Genomic DNA, 21,954 nt, shown 5'->3' with positions numbered 1-21,954 from the left:
GTAGAATTGAACCCCTTGAGCCAGCCACAGATGATTGGTCTCACTATATATAGAAAACCTTGCGTTCTTCTTTCAAGTGAACAAAATTACGAGGGAAGAGGTGAGTGATCCTCTTGAGTACTTGTGGGAGCAAAACCTACAGTTTGATTAGAACTTTGACGGCACCCAATGCCCCAGATTCAAAGAATTTCGGAGAATTAGTGGACCTTGTGAAGGGACATTTTCAACCCACGCCTTCAGTCACGATGCAGAGGTTCCGGTTCAATTCATGAAATAGGGCCCCGGGTGAGACAATTGCTGGCTACGTGGTGAATTTGAAGCAATTAATGGAACATTGCAAGAGACTCTGAACGACACATTCAGAGATCGTTTAGTGTGTGGTGTGAAAGAAGACACTATTCAGAGAAGATTGCTGGCTTAAGTGAATCTGGATTTTAAGACGACGTTAGAAATAGCGCTGGCCATGGAAAGCGCTGTAAGAGAGTCACAAACAATACAAGGGGTGCAAAATGATGCTGTACTCCAAATCAGGCAGGAACAGTCAGCCGAAAGTGGTGTGAAAAAGCGAGACTCCGCTGTGAAGCTGGAAACAGCCCCCGTTAACCGAAAAATAAAAAGAAATAATTTAGCAGCTACATCGAAAAACAACTTTAATCGATGTGGAAACAATCAGTTTCAGATATTTAAATAATGGTGAACATCAATTAAATTTGGAACACACATCTACCAAGCTGAAAATGTACACAGGCGAAGAAATCCAAGTAAAAGGTATCAGCAGAGTAACTGTGCATTGTAGAAACCAATCGGTTTAGCCACCCATGATTGTGGAAGGGCCAAGCCTTCTTGGGCGAGATTGGTTAAAGGAGATTAAATTAACCTGCTCCAAAATCTTCCAGTTGAGAGCATGTGGGCTACCAGAGCTGCTTAAAAAGTATGCCATCATCTTCAAGGACAAGCTGAGAAAAATCCAAGGCTTGCAGGTCAAGATTTACGTGGATCCAGAAGCAACCCCTCGCTTCATGAAAACAAGACCGGTGCCATACACCCTGAGAGAGAAGGTTGATGCTGAGCTGAACCGGCTAGAGAGGTTGGGGGTCATAAAAGCGCTTCAGTTCTCAGAATAGGCTGCACCCATAGTTCCTGTCTGTAAACCAGACCAAAGCTTCCGAATTTGTGGGGACTATAAACTAACCGTCAACAGAGCAGCCAAACCGGACAGGTACCCCATTCCAAAAATCGAAGATCTATATGCCAAGCTAGCAGGAGGGACAATGTATACAAAGCTTGATATGATTCACGCATATCAACAGTTAGAGTTGGATGACACCCCTTGGGAATACGTCATAATTAATATCCACAAAGGGTTGTACCAATATAGATGTTTGTCTTTCGTTGTTTCCTCAGCCTGTGCCATCTTTCAGAGAACAATGGAAAGCTTACTGCAGGGACTACCCCAGGTTATAGTCTACTTAGATGATGTGCTGATATCCTGATTCACTGAAAAGGAACATTTGGCTAACCTAGAGGAAGTCTTAAAGCACTATGTACAAGGAGGACTGTACTTAAAAAGGAAAAATGCACTTTTCAAGCAAAGGAAGTAATCAATTTGGGCCACTGGGTAGATTCTCAGGGGTTACACCTGGTTGAAGAGAAGGTTAAAGCAATAAGAGAGGCACCTGCACCCAAGAACGCCTCTGAACTTAAATCATTTTTAGGAATGATAAATTATTATGAGTGATTTTTACCTAATTTGTCTACAGTTCTGGCCCTTCTGCATTCACTGCTAAGAAAGAACCAACGTTGGTCTTGGGAGGCACCACAAAAAGAATCTTTCATGAAAGTGAAACAGCTGTTACGCTCATCCAATCTGTTAGTGCATTATGACCAGACAAAAGACTTGGTACTAACATGCGATACGTCTCTCTATGGAGTGGGAACGGTACTATCTCATAGAATGGATCACGGTACAGAGCGGCCAAATGGCTATGTATCCAGGACGCTTACCACAGCTGAAAAAGGATATTCTGAGATTGAGAAGGAAGGTCTGTCGATCATTTTTGGTGTAAAAAAAAATTCACCAATACGTGCGCGGCCGGCATTTCACAATTGTATCAGACCACAAACCACTATTGGGTTTGATTAGCGAGGGAAAGGCTATACCACCCATAGCCTCAGCAAGAATACAACGATGGGCCCTAATTTTGGCAGCTTATGAATACACCCTCGTGCATAGGCCTGGCATTCACATCCCAAATGCCGATGCCCTGAGTCGTCTGCCCTTCCCAGAAAATAATGAACACGTCCCAGTTCCACAGGAACTCATTTTACTGTTATCTTTTCTAGATTCCTCTCGAGTATATGCCACACAGGACGATTGGGACCCAGTCCTATCTTCAGTGAAAGACCAAGTGTCATATGGTTGGTCCCAGGAGCCAGTCGCCGATGAAATGAAACTGTTCTTCAACTGAAGACACAAGATGAGCTGTCAAGATGGCATTCTATTGTGGGGTACACGGGCAATAGTTCTTCCAAAGGGAAGGGAGCCATTTTTAGTTGAACTACACAGTGCCCATCCAGGGATCTCCCGAATGAAGACCTAGTGCGCAGCTACCTATGGTGGCCGGGAATGGAAGGTAATATTGAAAATGTGGTAAAGCACTGTGTGCAATGTCAGCAGCTGTAAAAGTTGCCAGTGGCAGCTCCAATGCACCCATGAGAGGGCCTGGTAGACCCTGGGGTGAAGTTACACATCGACTACGTCGGACTCTTCCTTGGAACCATGTTTCTAGAAGCCCATTCCAAGTGGTTAGATGTTTATGAGACGAAGTCATGAACGTTGGATGCTACAATAGAGAAACTATGCCAGAGCTTCGCCATTCACGGACTACCAGGAGTAGTTGTATCCGATAATGGCACTGCATTCACGAGTGCTGAGTTCCAATGATTTATCAGCCTCAACGGTATTACCCACGTGAAGACTGCATCATACCATCCGTCATCAAATGGACTGGCAGAAAGGGCACTTCAAACTTTTAAGGCGAAGTTAACAGTTGATTTATTGGAAACCAAGCTTGCACGCTTTCTTTCTCACTACAGAACGATGCCCCACATGACGGCAGGAGTAACACCTGCAGAACTGTTGTTGAGACGCTGTCTTAGGGCAAGACTGAGCCTAATACTTCCAAATTTGGAGGGGGAGGTGGAGAAGACTCAAGGAAATCAAAAAGCTGTGCATAGTTGCGAGAGACAATTTACTCTTGGAGAAGCAGTATATGTGAAGAATTTCGGCGGAGGACTGAAGTGGTTACCAGGTAAAGTTGGTTCAGTGGCCAGACCATTATCATACCACGTGGAAGTGGAAGGCTGGATCAACAGTAAGCATGTGGACCATTTAAGAAAAAGAGAGATACCACAAGGTATGGTTCCACCTGTAACCAATACTGAACCAGTGTTTCCTGTTGAAGATGCTCAAAATCAGAGTGGAAGACACTGAATTGCAAGTGCCCATTGAGGTAACAGATATTCATGCAGTTCCAAAGAATGTGGTTCCTGAAGGGTGCCACACTATAGGAAGGATGTGAACACATTGGACAAAGTGCAGAAGAGGTTTACAAGAATGGTTCCAGGGATGAGAAACTTTAGCTATAGGAAGGATGTGAACAAATTGGAGAGAGTGCAGAAAAGGTTTACAAGAATGGTTTCAGGGATGAGAAACTTCAGCTATAGGAAAGATGTGAACAGATTGGAAAGAATACAAAAGAATTTAAAAGAATGGTTCCAGGGATGAGAAACTTCAGCTATGAGGATAGTTTGGAGAGGTAGGGACTGTTCTTCTTGGAGAGAAGAAGGCTAAGGGGAGATTTAATAGAGATGTTCAAAATCATGAGAGGGCTGGACAGAGTAGGTAGAGGGAACCTGTTCCCACTCGTAAAAGCATTAAGAACAAGAGAGCACAGATTTAAAGTGATTTGCAAAAGAAGTAAATGTGACGTGAGAAAAAAACTTTTTCACACAACGAGTGGTTCAGGTCTGGAATGCACTGCCTGGAAGTGTGGTGGAGGCAGGTTCAATCAAGGCATTCAAGAGGGCATTAGATGATTATTTGGGTAGAATCAATGTGCAAGGGTACAGGGAAAAGGCAGGGCAATGGCACCAGGTCATAATGCTCATTTGGAGAGCTGGTGCTGACACGATGGGCTGAATGACCTCATTCTGTGCCGTTAAAATTAGAGTCATAGTCATAGAGGTCTACAGCACAGAAATAGGCCCTTCGGCCCATCGAGTCTGCACCGGTCAAACAAGTACCTAACTATTCTAATCCCGTTTTCCAGCGCTAGGCCCATAGCCTTGTATGCCGTGGCATCGCAAGTGCACATCCAAATACTTCTTAAATGTTATGAGGGTATCTGCCTCTACCACCCTTACAGGTAGTGAGTTCCAGATTCCCAAGACCCTCTGGGAGAAAAAATTCTTCCTCACATCCCCTCTAAACCTCCTGTCCCTTACCTTAAATCTATGCCCCTTAGCTATTGATCCCTCCACCAAGGGGAAAAGTTCCTTCCTGTCTACCCTATCTATGCCCCTCATAATTTTATACGCCTCAATCATGTCTCCCATCAATCTCCTCTGCTCCAGGGAAAATAACTCCACTCTATCCAATCTCTCCTCATAACTAAAACTCTCCAAACCAGGCAACATCCTGGTAAATCTCCTCTGCACTCTCTCTAGTGCAATCACATCCTTCCTATAATGCGGATTGCAGAACTACACGCAATACACTAGCTGTGGCCTAACCAGTGTTTTATACAGTTCCAGCGTAACCTCTCTGCTCTTATATTCTATGCCTCGGCTAATAAAGGCAAGTATCCCATATGCCTTCTTAACCACCTTATCTACCTGTCCCACTACCTTAAGGGACCGGTGGACATGCACACCAAGGTCCCTCTGATCCTCAGTACTTCCCAGGGTACTACCATTGATCGTGTATTCCCGTGCCTTGTTTGTCCTGCCCAAGTGTATCACCTCACACTTATCCAGATTAAATTCCATTAGCCACTGATCAGCCCATCTGACTGGCGCGTCTATATCCTACTGTAATCTAAGGCTATCCTCCCCACCATTTACCACCCCACCAATTTTCGTGTCATCCACGAACTTACTGATCAACCCTCCTACATTCAAGTCTAAATCGTTTATATATACCATAAACAACAATGGACCCAACACCAATCCCTGTGGAACCCCACTGGACATAGACATCCAGTCACAAAAACACCCCTCAACCATCACTCTTTGCTTCCTGCCACTCAGCCAATTCTGGATCCAGTTTGCCAAGTTGCCTTGGGTTCCATGGGCTCTTACCTTCGTTATCAGTCTCCCATGCGGGACCTTATCAAAAGCCTTGCTGAAGTCCAAGTAGACTACGTCAAATGCATTGCCCTCATCTACACACCTGGTCACCTCTTCGAGAAATTCAATCAAATTGGTTGGACATGACATGCCCTTAACAAAACCATGCTGACTGTCCTTGATTAATCCTTGCCTCTCCAAGTGTAGATTAATTCTGCCCCTCAGAATTACTTCCAATAGTTTCCCCATCACTGAGGTTAGACTGACTGGCCTGTAGTTCCCTGGTCTATCCCTTCTTATCTTCTTGAACACAATACCACATTGGCTGTCCTCCAGTCGTCTGGCACCTCTCCTGTGGCCAGAGAGGTATTGAAAATTATTGCCAGTGCCCCTGCTATCTCCTCCCCAGCGTCACTCAACAGCCTGGGATTTCATCTGGGCCTGGAGATTTATCTACTTTTAAGCCTGCCAGACCACTTAAAACCTCCTCCCTTTCTATGCTAATTTCTTCAGTTATATCACAGTCGTTCTGCCTGATTTCCATACCCATGTCATCCCTCTCACTTCTGAACACCGATGCAAAGTATTCATTTAGAACCCTACCTACGTCTTCTGGCTCCACACACAAATTACCACAATGGTCCTTAATGGGCCCTACTCTTTCCCTAGTTATCCTCTTACTCTTAATGTGCTTGTAAAATAACTTTGGATTTTCCTTTATTTTAGCTGCTAATGTTTTTGCATGCCCCCTTTTTGCTCTCCTAATTTCCTTTTTAAGTTCCCCCCTACACATTCTATACTCCTCTAGGGCTTCTGCTGTTTTGAGCCCTCGGTACCTGCCATAAACCTCCCTTTTTCTCTTTATCCAATCCTGTATACCCCTTGACATACAGGGTTCCCTGGATTTGTTGGTCCCACCCTTTGTCTTTACTGGAAAATGTTGGCCCTGTACTCTCCCTATTTCCTTCATGAATGAGTCCCACTGCTCTGATGCAGATTTACCTAAAAGTAGCTGCTCCCAGTCCACTCTGGCCAAATCATATCTGATCTTATTAAAATCGGCCTTCCCCCAATTTAGAACTCTGATTCCTGGCCCATCCTTGTCCTTTTCCATAACCACTTTGAATCTAATGGAGTTATGATCACTATCTGCAAAATGCTCCCCCACTGATACCTCTACCACTTGCCCGGCTTCATTCCCTAAAACTAAGTCCAGGATCGCCCCCTCTCTTGTCAGACCTTCTACGTACTGGCTTAAAAAGCTCTTCTGGATGCAGTTTAAGAATTCCGCTCCCTCTAAACCTATCACACTATGACTAACCCAGTTAATGTTGGGGAAGTTGAAATCCCCCACTGTTACTACCCTATTATTTTTACACTTCTCTGGAATTTGGCTACATATCTGCTCTTCTATTTCTCTTTGACTGTTTGGGGGCCTATAGTACACTCCCAGCAATGTGATTGCTTCTTTTTTGTTTTTAAGTTCTACCCATATGGCTTCATTCGAGGAGCCTTCTAAGATGTCATCCCTCATTACTGTTGTAATTGATTCCTTGATCAATATTGCGATACCCCCTCCTCTTTTACCTCCTCCCCTGTCTTGCCTGAAGACCCTATATCCTGGAATATTGAACTGCCAATCCTGCCCCTCTCTCAACCATGTCTCTGTGACAGCAATGGCATCATACTTCCATGTGTTAATTTGTGCCCTCAACTCATCTGCCTTATCCGTCAGACTCCTTGCATTAAAATAAATACCATCCAACCTTGCCAAACTCCCTTGTGCCTTAATCGGCCTATAATTTCCATACCTTCCAGACTCACTTGCTCTCTCTTCTAATTTTGACTGTGCATCTCCCCCTGCTGAATCTCCTCTCAGGATCCCGTCCCCTTGTCAAGTTAGTTTAAACCCTCCCCAACAGCACTAGCAAACCTCCCCACAAGGATGTTGGTCCCATTCCGGTTCAGGTGCAACCTGTCTGCCTTGTACAGGTCCCACCGCCCCCAGAAATGGTCCCAGTGTCCCAGAAATCTGAAGCCCTCCCCATTGCACCATCTCTCTAGCCACTCATTCATCTGGACTGACCTCCTATTTCTATACTCACTAGCGCGTGGCACTGGAAGTAATCCAGAGATTAGTACCTTTGAGGTCCTGTTTTTTAACCTGCTTCCTTGCTCCCTAAATTCTGCTTGCAGGACCTCATTCCTCTTTCTACCTATGTCGCTGGTATCAATATGTGCCACGAACTTTCTGTTTGCCCTCCCCCTTTCGAATGCCTCCATCATTCTGTGAAAAAGAATCTGAGTCATGGAGCTGCAACATTCCAAATGAATCAGGAAACCAGTTGAAAGACTGAACTTGTAAATTTCATGAGCTATATAAATATTATAATTTCATGAGATAAATACATTTGTAAATACATTATGTACCGCAAAGTTAAAGGGGGAGAAATTAGTAATTATGATTTTGTTAAATGTTGGACTGTAGCTTTAAGCATAGTCCTGTGATGTAAGATCAAATGATCTGTGTAAGCCAATGTGTTAGCAGCGCTGGCTACTTCCACAGTCAGTGTAGAGATGGAGATGAAGTTGAAAGCAAACATGTAATTGCTGCTGGCTGTTTTGTAAATAAACTTAATGGGCAGAATGTTGCCCTAGGCATGCGGGCTCGACAGGGGCAGGCAGGGCGGTTGGGAAGCCAACCATCGCCCGTGATCGGATCCGGAAGGCAATTTCAAGCTGACTGGCCAATTAAGGCCCTCCCAGTGTGAAACACCAGTGGCAGTGTTCAGCGCTGCCTGTGTGGGCAGGGAGAGGAAGGTGAGCCGGGTGAGCATGACCTTTGTGCATGCGCGCGAGTGAGTGCTACTAAATCGTCCTGAGGCAGAGAGCTGCCCCAGGGAGATGAACTGATTTCAAAAAAAATTAAAGATTTTATAAATGTTAGGAAACATGTCCCCTCATGTGGCTCTGTCACATGAGTAGGGGCATGTTATCAATGAAAAAATAAATATTTTATTTGATTTTTTTTTTGCTTTTTGAAACCTCATCCCGCCTTTGGATGAGGTTTCCGAAAAGGTGCAATGGTCGCTTGGCCTTTTTGCTTGTCTGCCCACCGTTAAGGTTGTACGGGCAGTGAAATATTTCTTTTAATTACCTTTTTAATGTCCTTAATAGACCTTTTAATTGTCGGCGGGCGCATTGCCGACTCCAGCGCGTGCCCACCGACCAAAATATCGTACGTCATTTTACGCTCGGTCAGGTCAGGCGCGCGCCCGCCCGCCAAGCTAGAACTTTTACCCAATTGTTCCACTGAGAAAGTTGTCTGCAGCTCAACTCTATTACAAATAGGCGATAAGGCCACACTACAACACCCACTATCAAAATCCTGGGGATTACCATTGACCAGAAACTGAACTGGACTAGCCATATAAATACTGTGGCTACAAGAGCCAATCAGAGGCTAGGAATCCTGCAGTGAGTAACTCACCACCTGACTCCCCAAGGGCTGTCCACCATCTAAAAAGGCACAAGTCAGGAGTGTGATGGAATACTTTCCACTTGCCTGGATGAGTGCAGCTCCAACAACACTCAAGAAGCTTGACACCATCCAGGACCAAGCAGCCCGCTTGATTGGCACCCCTTTCACAAACATTCATTTTTCCACCATCGATGAACAGTGGCAGCAGTGTGTACCAACTACAAGATGCACTGCAGGAACTCACCAAGGCTCCTTAGACAGCGCCTTCCAAACCCATGACCACTACCATTGAAAATGACAAGGGCAGCAAAGACATGGGAACATCACCATCATCAGGAAGTTCCCCTCCAAGCCACTCACCATCCTGCTTGGAACTATATCGCCATTGCTTCGTTGTCGCTGGGTCAAAAACCTGGAACTCCCTCCATTACAACACTGTGAGTCTACCTACACCCATCGGGACTGCAGCAGTTCAAGAAGGCAGCTCACCAACACCTTCTCAAGGGCAATTATGGATGGGCAATAAATGCTGGCCTAGCCAGCGATGCCCACATCCCATAAATGAATAAAAAAAAAATTCTGAGGTACAGAGGGATCCACATGTCCTGGCACATGAATCACAAAAAGGCCGTATGCAGGTACAGCAAGAGATTAGGAAGGCAAATATAAAAAGTTGGTGTTTTTTGCAAGGAAAATGGAATATAAAAGTAGGGAAGTTTTGCTACAGTTGTATAGGGTATTAGTGAGACTACATTTATAGCACTGTGTTCAGTTTTGGTCTCCTTATTTAAGCAAGGACATAATTGCATTAGAAGTAGTTCAGAGAAGGTTCACTCGACTGATTCCTTGGACGAGGGGGTTATCCTATGAGGAAAGGTTGGACAGGTTGGCCTGTATCCATTGGATTTTAGAAGAATGAGAGGAAATCTTTTTGAAACATTTAATATTCTGAGGGGGCTTGACAGGGTGGATGTTGAAAGGATTTTTCCCCTTGTGGTAGAGACCAGAACTAGAGGACACAGTTTAAAAATAAGGGTTCTCCCATTTAAGAAGGAGTTGAAATGTTTACTCTCAGAGGGTCATTAGCCTGTGGAATCTCTTCCCCTGAGAGGAGGAGGCAGGGTGATTGAATATTTTTAAGGCTGAGTTAGATAGATTATTGATTGACAAGGGAGTTAAAGGGTATAGGGGGTAGGAAGGAAAGTGGAGATGAGCCCACCATCAGATCAGCCATGATCTTATTGAATGACAGAGCAGGCTTGAGGGGTCGAATGGCTTGCTCCTGTTCCTAATTTGTATGTTTGTATTTTTGTATACAATTATATTGTTCATTTAATTCTGATATTTTTGAGTTGATGCTTCTAATGCCCTCTCTTCACACACCACCACCCACCTCCATCCCTGTTTCGCATCATCAGCAAATTTCTCTATTTTGCAATGAGTTTCTGAAACTAGCTCACTTTTGTAAATTAGAGACAACAGTGATTCCAGCTCCTAGTCCTAGGGGATTCTGTTCAGTGCTATCTTCCATCTGAGATAAATCCTCCAATGTGAACTCATTATTTTCTACTCTCCAATCAGTTTCTTATTCATTCTCTGCAGCTTTGAGCTTATTTAACACTGCTTTGTGTGGAAGTTGATAACAAATCTTTTGGAAACAGGGTTAAATCACATAGTAACTTTTACCGTAGTGTATTTAGATTGTCAGTTCTTTAAAGAATTTGAGGCAGCAAGGCAGGCTTTTCTGAATCCTGTTGTTAACTAGCTTACTATTGTATGGGTGGATCACTAAATTTACTCATGATAATCAATTCTAAAACTGAATGTGCTTGTGTCTGTTTTCTCATTCTTTTTGAATATCGGCACCATATTAGTCTGTTTTCTATCTACAAGTACCCCACCAGTGTCCATTGCGTACCTATTAGTGGTTGTCATTGCCTTCCAAATCTCCTCCCTGGTCTGTCCCTGGATAAATCATCATTTACTCCATGGGATTTATTGGCTTTGAAGCTATTTAATCCATCTGGAACTTGATTCCCATTTATAATGAGGCCACTGGTTTTAGTTCACATCTCTTTACTTGGGAAGATCTTTCTTCTCTGTTGAATACTTAGAGGAAGTAGTCACTCAGAGCATTTACTATGTTGTCCTCATCCTCATGACTTTGTTTGCACCTTTTATGATTGTCACTTCTTCTCTAACGCTCCTCTTGATCTTGTGGTACATAAAATCATGGAATCCTAGAGCTGAGTTTTACGTCTCTCAGCAATGGGCAGGAGTCCATTCAGGAAGTCAGTGGCCCACAGACTCCTGCCCCAACCTTTGAAACTGGTCGTATAATATGCAAATTGTCCAATTAACGGGAGGCCAGCAGGGAGCCAGCCAACAGCTTCTGGGAACGGTGAGCTGCGCGTGAAATGTTCATTTTCAAAAATCTTTGGCATTAGACAGTTTTTTGCAATTGTGATTTGTTCACCTTTCAGTGCTCTGATTGGCCATTCGGTCAGAATGCTCAGATTGGATAATCAGAGACGTGCCCAGTTTGAATGCACTTTCATGTGTGCGCACAGTGGAATGGAAGTTTAAAAGAAATTGCTCACTTTAACGAACTGAACCAGCTCGGAAACACAAAGGCTATTTCGAACATGAAATAATTGTGAGCAGTAGTGCTGGTGGTAACTTTTGAAGGTCAGGAAGGTTAATTTTTTGAGCTTTCTGGGGTTATTCATTAGAGTCTGAGAGACGGTAGGTGTGAGAGAGAGAAAGAGAGACAGTGTGTGTGGGTGGAATTTTACGGCCCCGTTTCAGCGGGGGTTGGGCTCTAAAATGTGACGAGCCGTTTAAAAGTCCATTGACTTTAAGCGGGACTATAAAATCCCATTCTGGTGTGTGTGTGCGAGAGAGAGACTCACATAGCTTACGCCTAGCAACTCCTAAGAAGTACCCCCAGTAACTCCCAGCTCCAGCATGTGCCATAATTAACTTCTGTTAATACGCACATACACACAGATTTTCCGTGCCTGCTTGTGCGGGTGTATTTGGTGGCATGAGCGGACAATATGGCAAGGTCAAAAAACAGTTTCATGACGTCATGAAACCAGTTTACAATCATTTGCTCCTCCAGCCAATGGTGGGTCACGTTCCCTGCCATCGGATGTCGGGAATGTCATTGTAATATAACAGTATATCATTATAAGGCCAGCCTGCCGGACTCACTTCTCCCGCTGAATGGTCCGCCCGCGTTGGCAGGAAAACACGCCGATGTGTTTCACATAAGGCATGCACTTGGTGGGCTGCACTTTACTCGGGACTTCAAGGTTTATTTGCCTACCTTGCTTCAGTCAGCACTCGCAGTCATCAGTGCCAGGCTTCACAGATAGCATCACATCACTTCCAGGGGAGCTCACAGGTAGGGCTCTACTACCAGCTCAGCCATATGTGGGTGGCTTTTCAATGGCTGCAGGGGAATTGCTTGGGGAATGGGGAGATGTGGCCTCAGGCAAGGGGAGAGGCTGCAAGATGAGAGCTGTACTGGGGAAGGAGGGTATCCAAGGGTGTGTGTGGGGTATCCAAGGGTGTGTGATCTGTGCAAGTGGCCTCAAGATGGTGAGGGTTGAGGAGGCAGTCTCCAGAGGAATTGAGACCAGATGGACACGTGAGGGTATGTGAATCCCTGATTATCCAATCCGAACTTTCTAACTGAGTGGCCAATCAGGGCAGCAAAAAGCTGCCCAATGCCAAAGCTTTTTGGGAATGAAAAGTTTGCAGGTTGCATGCCCAATGAGCTCATGAAGGTCGAGCACAGAGGTGGTAGGCTGTGACTTGGAAGGAGGTCACAGCCACTCATTTAAAAGGATCCCTGGCATGGGACGGTATCAACTGCTATGAACATTATTTTGGCGAATCTGAACATTCTGTTGGTGATTTTAATTTAATTTGAACTTTGAAATAGATAAGTGAATAATTTTAAATATGAATGACTGTCTTTAAGCATGGAAAGCTTTCAGGACCTTTGCCATTGAAGAAATGGAATGGAGCTGATCCATTTCGTGAACATTAGGCTGTTAACTCTCTCTGTCTTTCCACAAGTGGCCAAAAGAAGGGAGCCAGGCGAGGGGAGGGTAAAAGGTCAAGGATGGCCCTAAGGTTTGACAATGACTCACTGTGAGCCACCCTCCAGGCTGTAAGTGACAGGTGGGAAGTCCTAATGCCTGCTGATGGTAGGAAAAGGCCTGCCAACCTGACCAAAGCAGCCTGGGTGCAGGTTACAATGGCGGTAAGCAGCTTTTAGGGTCATCCAGCAAATCTGAACTCAGTACTGCAAATGCCTGAATGACCTTCTGAGATCTACAAAGGAGAGTGTATAATCATTTTGAGATGTATGTACATGAAAGGTTGTGTGATGGCTTCATTAGGGGAATGTCTTGTGTGTTGCCCAAATTTGTGAGGTGGCATGATGCACATATGACAAGTACTCTGCATTCCAACGGGGGCTATGAAGTGGTTGGGGTGGGGGGAACAGTAAATGCCACACCGGCTAGTTGGCGCAAAACATTGTGAAAATTGTGATGCAGAGAGGGATTGGATTGCCAATACATCTGAAGGAATGGCCAAACAAGAGAATCACCATCATTCGAATGCCACTCTTTAATTGTAGAAGAGGGCCCACAATGCCATGGAGAGAAGCAGAACCGAAGGTGTTGTGCGAAACCTAGCCATTCTAACTCCCATTAAAAAGGAGGTGCTGCCGTTGGCTGCTATGGAGCTGGGCCATTGGTCAAGGTGAGCTAGAAGGAAGGCCCTGGGTGGTGAGATTGCAAGGAGCATTCTTTATAATTGAAATAAACGTGTTAAGAGGGCTGGGGAGCGGGAAGGGTATATGTTGGTATGCTATTAGGAATGAGGTATTGATGGTTTGTGACTTTGATGACTTGTCATGCACAGATGAGGAACGTGTTGAAAGGTGTAAAATGCAAACACTGAGTAACATCTCATAATGGGTCCTTTGCTTGCAATGAAGAAGCTTGTCTCAGTGCACTCACCTTGAAGGTTGAAGATGGCCCTAAGTATCCTTACTTTTGTTTCCTACACAGTACATCAGCTGCTGCTAGCCATGAGGGTCCCACATTGACCTCTGAAGAGGAAGAGGAAGAAGCTCAGAGGATGCAGCATCACATCCTTGCTCTGCATCCAGCACTAGTGCAGATACTTGTAGCTTGGTGGACGTGTGTATCCCGGAAGTAAGGGAAACACAAACTGGTGAAAGCACATCATTGTCACACATGTAGCTGCCGAAGACAGATGTGGTGTAGGCCTCTGGCACTCGGAGGCATGCTGGATGTGACTAAGATGCTAAGACAAAGTCTTATGACGAGCCTCTGGAGTCACCCGTAAGGTGGCAGATGCCGGACATTCAGCACAAGGTGCATGGCGATGTGGCAGAGATTCCAGAGGGATTGTGTGTTCTGACACAGGCTTTGGAGGAGCGCTGCGATGACCCGTTTAACAGAACACGTGGCTTCTTCCACTGACAGGCTGGTGATTGCCATGGGGGACCAAACTCGGCAGATTGCTGATGCAATAGTGAGTATCCGTTCTGACCTGCACTCCATTGCTTTGTCTCCGAGTTCTGGGGCCGAGAGGCAGGGCAACAGGGGAACGGGGAGCCTGGGGTCACATCCAGATACTGCTCCCTGTCACGAAATCACATCGTGCGGGGGTCGGGGGGCATCTCCCACTGTGCTTCTGACTATGACTTGACTTGACTATGCATGTGAATGTATGGAGAGGAATTCAATTGCTGGTCTTATTTGAGTATGTAATCATGTGCATCCGAACTACTGACATTGTTTGAGTGTTTGAGAATTGTCCAAAATATTTTTCATGTAATGGAATAAGAACAGAAAATGTTGGAAAAACTCAGCAGGTCTGGCAGCATCTGTGGAGGGAGAAACAGAGTTAACGTTTTGAGTCCGTATGACTCTTCTTCAGAGCTGAACTATTGGAATTGTCTCATGGCTATCAAGGCCCTCCCGGGAGAGGCTGCAGCACATCAGCCTCCTCCACATCACTTAACTCCACATCAGAGGAATGGTTTGTCTCTCATAACTCTTCCTCCGAAAAGGGATACCCTCATAGCAGTTCCAGGTTGAGCAACGCACTGCAGACTACGGCCATGATGGACACTCTTGATGGCACACACTGGTGAGATCCACCTGATCTGTGGTGGCATATAAATCTCCTCTGAAGCAGACCAATGGTCCAGATGGGATTCAGATGGGTGGCGACATGATGGACCTGGTGGTGCTGTGGCTCTCGAGGTTCCGTTCCAACATTTCTAACAAGTGTCATCAGCCACTTCTTCAGAGGTTAACCTTTATCACCAAGCAGCCATCGTTCCAATGACTCTGGGCCCAGAAACACCTGGGAGTGACTGAGGATAGAAGGCTGCTCACCAGGTACCTGCACACACCTGCATGATACCTTGCTGGTGTCGCAGCCTATCTGTACATTGATGGCGTGGTACCTTTTCACCCACCCTATGGGTGCCTTGATGGTGACATGGGTGCAACAATGACCCCATACACCCTTAGGAAACCAGCCATGGCTGCAAAGCCGCTGGCTCTTTTCAATTGATGCTGTTATCTATAGTGAAGGCAATGAATAGATGGATAAGGAATACACAATGCCCATAGGGACATTGTTTCTCAGCACAAATGTTTTAGAGATGAAAGATTACAGTATCGACAAGTTTGAAAACGCTGTAATGATGTATAGCCCTGATCATGTTCAGAGATTCATGCACAGCAAGGATTTCCAAATGAAATGACTGCAGTAGCCTCTCCTGCTCAGGTCAGGCATAGATTCACCTCTAGCCTTTCGATCCACCCTTTACGGGGACCCTGAAAAAAAAATCTTCTGACCTGGCGTGTTTCACATGTATTATTGCCTTGGGAACGTATTATTGCAGTCCATCGGACTGATAACAAGCTTAATCAGCCACTAATTACCAATTTCAAAATGGCGGGCAGGCTGCCAATTTTGCCGCCCGCCCACCCACTCACTGTATTGTTCCGCACTGGTGTGATGATGTCAGGTTTGCGACCCGACATCATGGGCTGAATTTTCCCCCTGTCGGGGGGTTGTACTGGGGCGGGTGGGCGGGAGCGAGCGTGAACCCGATTGGGTGCGCTCCGCTATTTTACGTGGGTAGGCCAATTAAGGCCCGCCCAGCGTGACGCACACCCGGAAGTGCTATGTGCTCCCTGTGCGGGCGGGGGGGATTCCCTGAGTCGGGGCCTGCGCTTTTTCGTGCATGCGCACAAAAGAGTGCAGAAATCTCCTTGAGGCACGGAGATTTCTCAGGGAGATTAGTTTAAGTTGTGAAAAACGTAATTAAGGTGAACAAAAATGTTAAGGACATGTCCCCTCATGTAAAACTGTCACATGAGCTGGGACATGTCCATTAATTTTTTTCAAAAAATTTTATTTAATTAATGAACCCTTCATGAAACTTCATCCCGCCCATGGATGAGGTTTCATGAAAAATATGAAGGCCGCCTGAGCTCTTTGCCTGCCTGCCGAACAAATTACTTTGTTAATGGCCTCAATAGGCCTTTGTCAGTCCGCCAAACTGACAATCTAAATGATGCGCGGTGACGGCCAACACCCACCTGACGTCACCACGTGTCATTTTACGCGTCGGTGAGTGGAACCCGCCCCCGCTCGCCGACAGGAAACATCTTCCCCATCATGCTGGATATTACATTTCCGTGGGACCACAGCAGTCCCGCTGTCAGTATGTAAAATTCAGTCCAGAGAATCACAGAAACTGACAGCGAAGAAGGAGGTCATTCAGTTCATCGTGACCGTGCTGGTTCTTTGAATAAACAGCCATAATTAGTCCCACATCCTTGTTTTTTGTCTGCAACTCTTAAGTTCCTCACCCACAAGTACCTTTCCAAGTCCATTTTAAAATTATTTATGGAAGCAGTTTCCACCATTGGGTGGAGTATTGCAGATCCCAAAAACTCTGAGTGAAAAAATAAATTCTCCGCATGAACCTCCTGGACCTTTGTCCAATGATTTTGAATCTATGATCTCTAGCTATTGATCTACTCACCAGAGGGAATAATTTTTTTTTCCCATTTACTCTATCAAAGCCTCCCATCATCTTAAAAACCTCTATACAGTCACCTCTTAATCTTCTCTGCCCCATGGATAATAGTGCTAACTTGTCTAACCCCTCCTCATAATTGAAGACCCTCATCCCTGGTAACATCCCGGTAAACTTCTTCTATGTCTTTTTTAATGCTGTTAGTACCTTTTGACATCTTTGAAGTGTGGTGCCAAGTTGTCCACAATACTCCAGCCAAGTCATAAACAGTGATTTATAAAGTTCCAGCATGATCTGATTGCATTTATACTCTATTCCTCTATTTATAAGCCGAAACAACCCATATGCTTTTTTAACCACCTTATCAATTTACAGTGCCACATTTAATGATTTGTGTATATGGACACTAAGGTCTCTCTGTTCATGTACACTTTTCAGAAGCACACCACTTACAGAATACCGTCTTTCCTCCCAAAGTGCATCACTTCACACCTCTCCACAATGAATTCCATAAGCTATGTTTCTGCCTATTTCATCATCTGGTGTATATCATTCTGAAGCCTATATCTATCCTTATCATGATCTACCACTTTGTCAAGTTTCATATTATTTCCAAATTCATTGATCCCCAAAACCAATTTTAACTTGTATATAAAAATTGAAAACAGCAATGGATCGGAAACTGAGTTTTGGGGATACCACTCCAAACTACCTTCCAGTATGAAAAAAAATCTATCCACCTGTCACTGGGCTTCCTGTCACTGAGCCAATTTTGTATCCATACCATCACTTTCTTCTTAATACCATGATCTTGCATTTTCTTAACACGTCTCCTGTGTAACACTTTATTGAATGTCCACGTATAAAACATCTACTGCACTCTCCAGATCAACCTTCTCTGTTACTCATTATAGCATTCAAACAAATGAGGCAGACATTGGGTGGAATTTAATGCTTGTGACAAGGGGTCTTGCCCGCTAGCTGAAGAATTGGTGGGAGCCCCACATCGCTTCCACTGAGGAAGGCACGCCACAATTAAATTCCCATCAGGAACTTAGCTGACCAGAGGCTGACAGCTCTCCATTGCCTGTCAGTGGCACTGGAAGTAGTGGCAGCTGTCGGCAATGCACCCACCAGAGGCCCATGATCGATGAGGGATCACAGGCCAAAGGTGAGTGAGGGATAGTTGGGGGGTCACAGGAAGGGGTTCATGAGAGAGAGGGTGGGGTGGGGCTGGGGGGGGGCGAGGTTGCTGGTCAGCCCTCCCTTTCCCAATCCCTAGAGTGCCTGAGTGTGTTTGAATGAGCTCCCTCGCCCACAGCTCCCCTCAGAACAGGGTTTTGTTTTTTGGGCACCCCATGTGGTGGAATACCAGCAGCAGTGGGATGAAACCATCAAGGGCCTCAATTAGAGTCTGGACAGGAAGGCAGTCCATGAGACTTCCTGACATGAACTTAATCAACTGGAGGCAGGAAGGCAGTAGGGTCCCCACCCCGCACTCCTCCGCTCAATAAAATGCCCCCCCACCTCCAAACTCACTACGAGGGAGGCATTAAATTCCATGTTATTTTTCTTATTGATTCATTGGATGTGAGTGTTGTTGACATCATAGGAAGAGGTGTCGGCCATTTGGCCTGTCAAACCTGCTCCGCCATTCAATTTGATCATGGCTGATCATCTACCTCAATGCCACTTTTCCGCACTCTCTCCATATCGCTTGATGTCAGTGGTCTTCAGAAATCTATCGATTTCTGTCTTGAACATACTCAATGACTGAGCTTCCACAACCCACTGGGGTAGGGAATTCCAAGGATTCACCATCCTCAGTGAAGAAATTCCTCCTCAGCTCAGTCTTAAATGGCCTGTCCCTTATCCTGAGATTATGTACTCTGGTTTTAGACTCACCAGCCAGGGAAAACATCTCATCTACATCCAGCCTGTCACGCCCTGTAAGAATTCTGTAAGTTTCAATGAGGTCACCCCTCTCATTCTTTGAAACTCTAGGGAACACAGACGTAGTCTCCTCAATCTCTCCTCATTAATCCCTGCCATCACAGGGATTAACCTGGTGAACCCCCGTTGCATTCATTCTATGGCAAGTATAGCCTTCCTTAGATAAGGGGACCAAAATACTCCGGGTGAGGTCTCACCAAGGCTCTATATAACTGCAGCAAGACATCCTTTGTGTATTCAAATCCCTGGATCTTCCCAACCCTCTGACTAACCCACAATGGTATTTCCCACTCCTACACAACTCCCCATGGGATTCTCCCCGGAATGACTCGATCTGTCCACCCCCAAAAGTCCGACACAACCTCCCGTCCGTCGCAGGAACAATCCGACATCCAACTCCCCACCCACTGACACAACTGGACTTCCTACCACCCCCAAATCACAACTGGACCACCTACCCCACCCCCCCGACACAACCAGACCTCCACCCCCGCCCCGACACAACCAGGCCCCACCCCACGACACGACGCAACCAACCTCCCGTTTACACTGCTCGCCCCCCCCCCGCCTGACATAACCGGACCTCCCCCCCAACCCCATGACACAACCAACTTCCCACTCACCCACCCTGCCCTGCCCTGCCCCACCCCCCCAACACAACCGGACCTCCCATCCACCCTGCCCCGCCCCCCCTCGACACAACTCCATCTCCATGCTCCCCAACCCCTCCCAATGTCTGATCCCTCCAATGTCCGACCCACCACCCAATGTCTATGACTATGCATTAAAGAAGATTGATGCCACAAGTCCCATAAGGCAGGCTGCTGTCTCTGAGAGTTTATGTCATCACTAGAAAAGCAGCAATGGGCAAATGCTTTGCTTTTTCAATACAATTGATATATATTTCAAACAGGTATAAATAAAAGAACCAAATTACCTTACCCAACTACTGGGAAAAATGCTTGGTATTTCAAAGTGAATACAATTTTGTATCGTCTTTATTTTCCTTTGACATTTTAATATCCATGAACATTAGTATAAAATATATGCACCAGCAGATTATTATGCACCACATTCGTCTTCCTCACTGATAATCTATTGTCTACTTACGCAAACACTGAGGCACTTCTCCCATCCATGTTCCATTTCCCACACAGCTGAGAATTGCGGGAAAGGACAACTCATATCCCGGAGAACAGCTGTAGCTGATGCTTGATCCCCAGTCGAAGTTTGTTCCTTCCATTTTCCCATTTGAAATCTGTGGTGGTGCTAAACATACCACGGCTGTAATAAAAGTGAAATGCATTAGACATGTTATGCTCTATACAAGTGCCTCATTGTTTAAAACCTAACTTGGCTTATCCTGCTAATGGAATGGAATATCATCATGTAAATATTTTACTTGGAAATGCATCTTATGAGCAGTCAGTTATGTCAACATAAAAACATGTCATGGATACCTAATATTGGATAAAATTGCAGAATACTTGTTATGGTTATCTGGCGTCTCAAGTATTTTGCTTTCCATGATGATAATGTCTATCTAAAAGATATTACTGTTGAGATTGATTCATTATCAGTACACAAAACTTTAATATAATGCATTTCTACCTATTGTGGAAATTTACACATGTACTTTCATCAGGCTGGATTTTCAATCCGGGGTTGGGAACTGGAAACGAGGATGAGTTCAGGGTCCTGACCCCGCATGGTGAGCTTCAGGCACAACCAACACAATCTTCAATACTTCAACCAATGAAAGGCCAGGGAGTGGGATCACCATCCAATCCGGGATGGCGGGTAGGTTCCCAATGCTGAAGGGTCAATGGGAGGCCTTCCAACGCTCAGAGATCGGCAGTGCCAATGGCTGAGGTGGGAGCTAGCTATCTGAGCATGGACACTGCGAAGGACAAGGGCAGGCAAGTAGATTACTTTTTAACCAGCTACAGCTGCTTGTCCATGATCCCCTCCAGGGGACAGTCAGTGATTGCAGCAATAGCTGTTGGAACGGAGGGAGGTGGGTGGGGTGTCCCTCACTTGATCCCTGATCTTCCGTGCTATTCCTCTGGCCCTAAGTCTTTCACATTGGCCTGGATGTGGCCCCTTAATAGGCCCCATGATTGCCAATCATTGGCTCCAGCCCTGAGTCACCCTCATTGAAACTGATTCGGGATGGTGGCAAACCGGCGTAGAAGCTGGCAGCGCCAAATTGTATGCCCTCCCACTTCCGAACCCAACCATTTAAAAACCCGACCCATTTAAAAATCCTGACTTTGGTTTCATCATTAGAGGTCATTACATTTGACAATGGCATTGTGTGATCAAGTCGTTTTTAAAAGTAACCAGTGCATTTTCATCTGGAACTCAATATTAATTAAGTCAAATAATTGCTGCCTCTGGCATAATATTCTTACCTCTACATAATGGCGTTGAGCCACTCCATGTGCCATTGCTATTGCAGGAACGGACCCTGGAAGCCTCAGAGCCCATTGTATACCCTGGCTGGCACATATGCGTGACATTTTTCCCTACTGCAAAATCATCCCCTAGTCTTATCCCATTCGCCGATATTCCAGGATCTCCACAGGTGATTACTACAAAAGACCAGATTTGACATCATGGTGTGAAAGGAAGGGAATTGAAACACTGAAACAACTACAAATCTGTCAGTTTAGCACTCCATTTGTCATCACTGAAGAAAATTGTGCACTTAATGAGATAATGTAGTCACAAAGAGAGCAAAATTAAATTGAGGAAATTTCATTGAGATTTGTGAATGCTTGATACAAACCTTTTATAATAAAAAAATGCACAGAGAAATTGACTTTTGTTAGACTTCTGAAAAGCTTAACTAGCCTCATGTAGAAGATGGATTTAGCTTTTTTTTTTAGACATTTATTGTTTAAAAAGAAGTGTCTGCAGTGACTGTGCTTTCAGATAGCTCCAAGGTGACTCGTTGACACACTGTTGATCAACAAAGTCATGGGTGTGACACAGATTTATCTGATCTCTGAACTTTCCAATTGGTCCAACATATTTTACTGATATTGTTGAA

At 45.2% G+C, this 21,954-nt stretch overlaps 1 protein-coding gene across 1 annotated transcript in view; it reads right to left on the bottom strand.

Moving 5' to 3' along the window:
- The window catches only part of csmd3b (CUB and Sushi multiple domains 3b), a 2,128,577-nt gene that overhangs the window by 63,569 nt on the left and 2,043,054 nt on the right, over positions 1–21,954 (bottom strand). Inside the window, exons 59-60 of the mRNA XM_078541225.1 lie at positions 21,314–21,493; positions 20,010–20,183 (exon numbers count right to left, since the gene is read on the bottom strand). Of these exons, the coding sequence (XP_078397351.1) occupies positions 20,010–20,183; positions 21,314–21,493 (354 nt within the window). The remainder of the gene's footprint in view (positions 1–20,009; positions 20,184–21,313; positions 21,494–21,954) is intronic.

The sequence above is a fragment of the Cetorhinus maximus genome, chromosome 4 (assembly GCF_964194155.1).
Source record: "Cetorhinus maximus chromosome 4, sCetMax3.hap1.1, whole genome shotgun sequence".
NCBI lineage: Eukaryota > Metazoa > Chordata > Chondrichthyes > Lamniformes > Cetorhinidae > Cetorhinus > Cetorhinus maximus.
The sequence above is the reverse complement of the archived record's forward strand: the minus strand, read 5'-3'. Positions and strand labels throughout refer to the sequence as shown.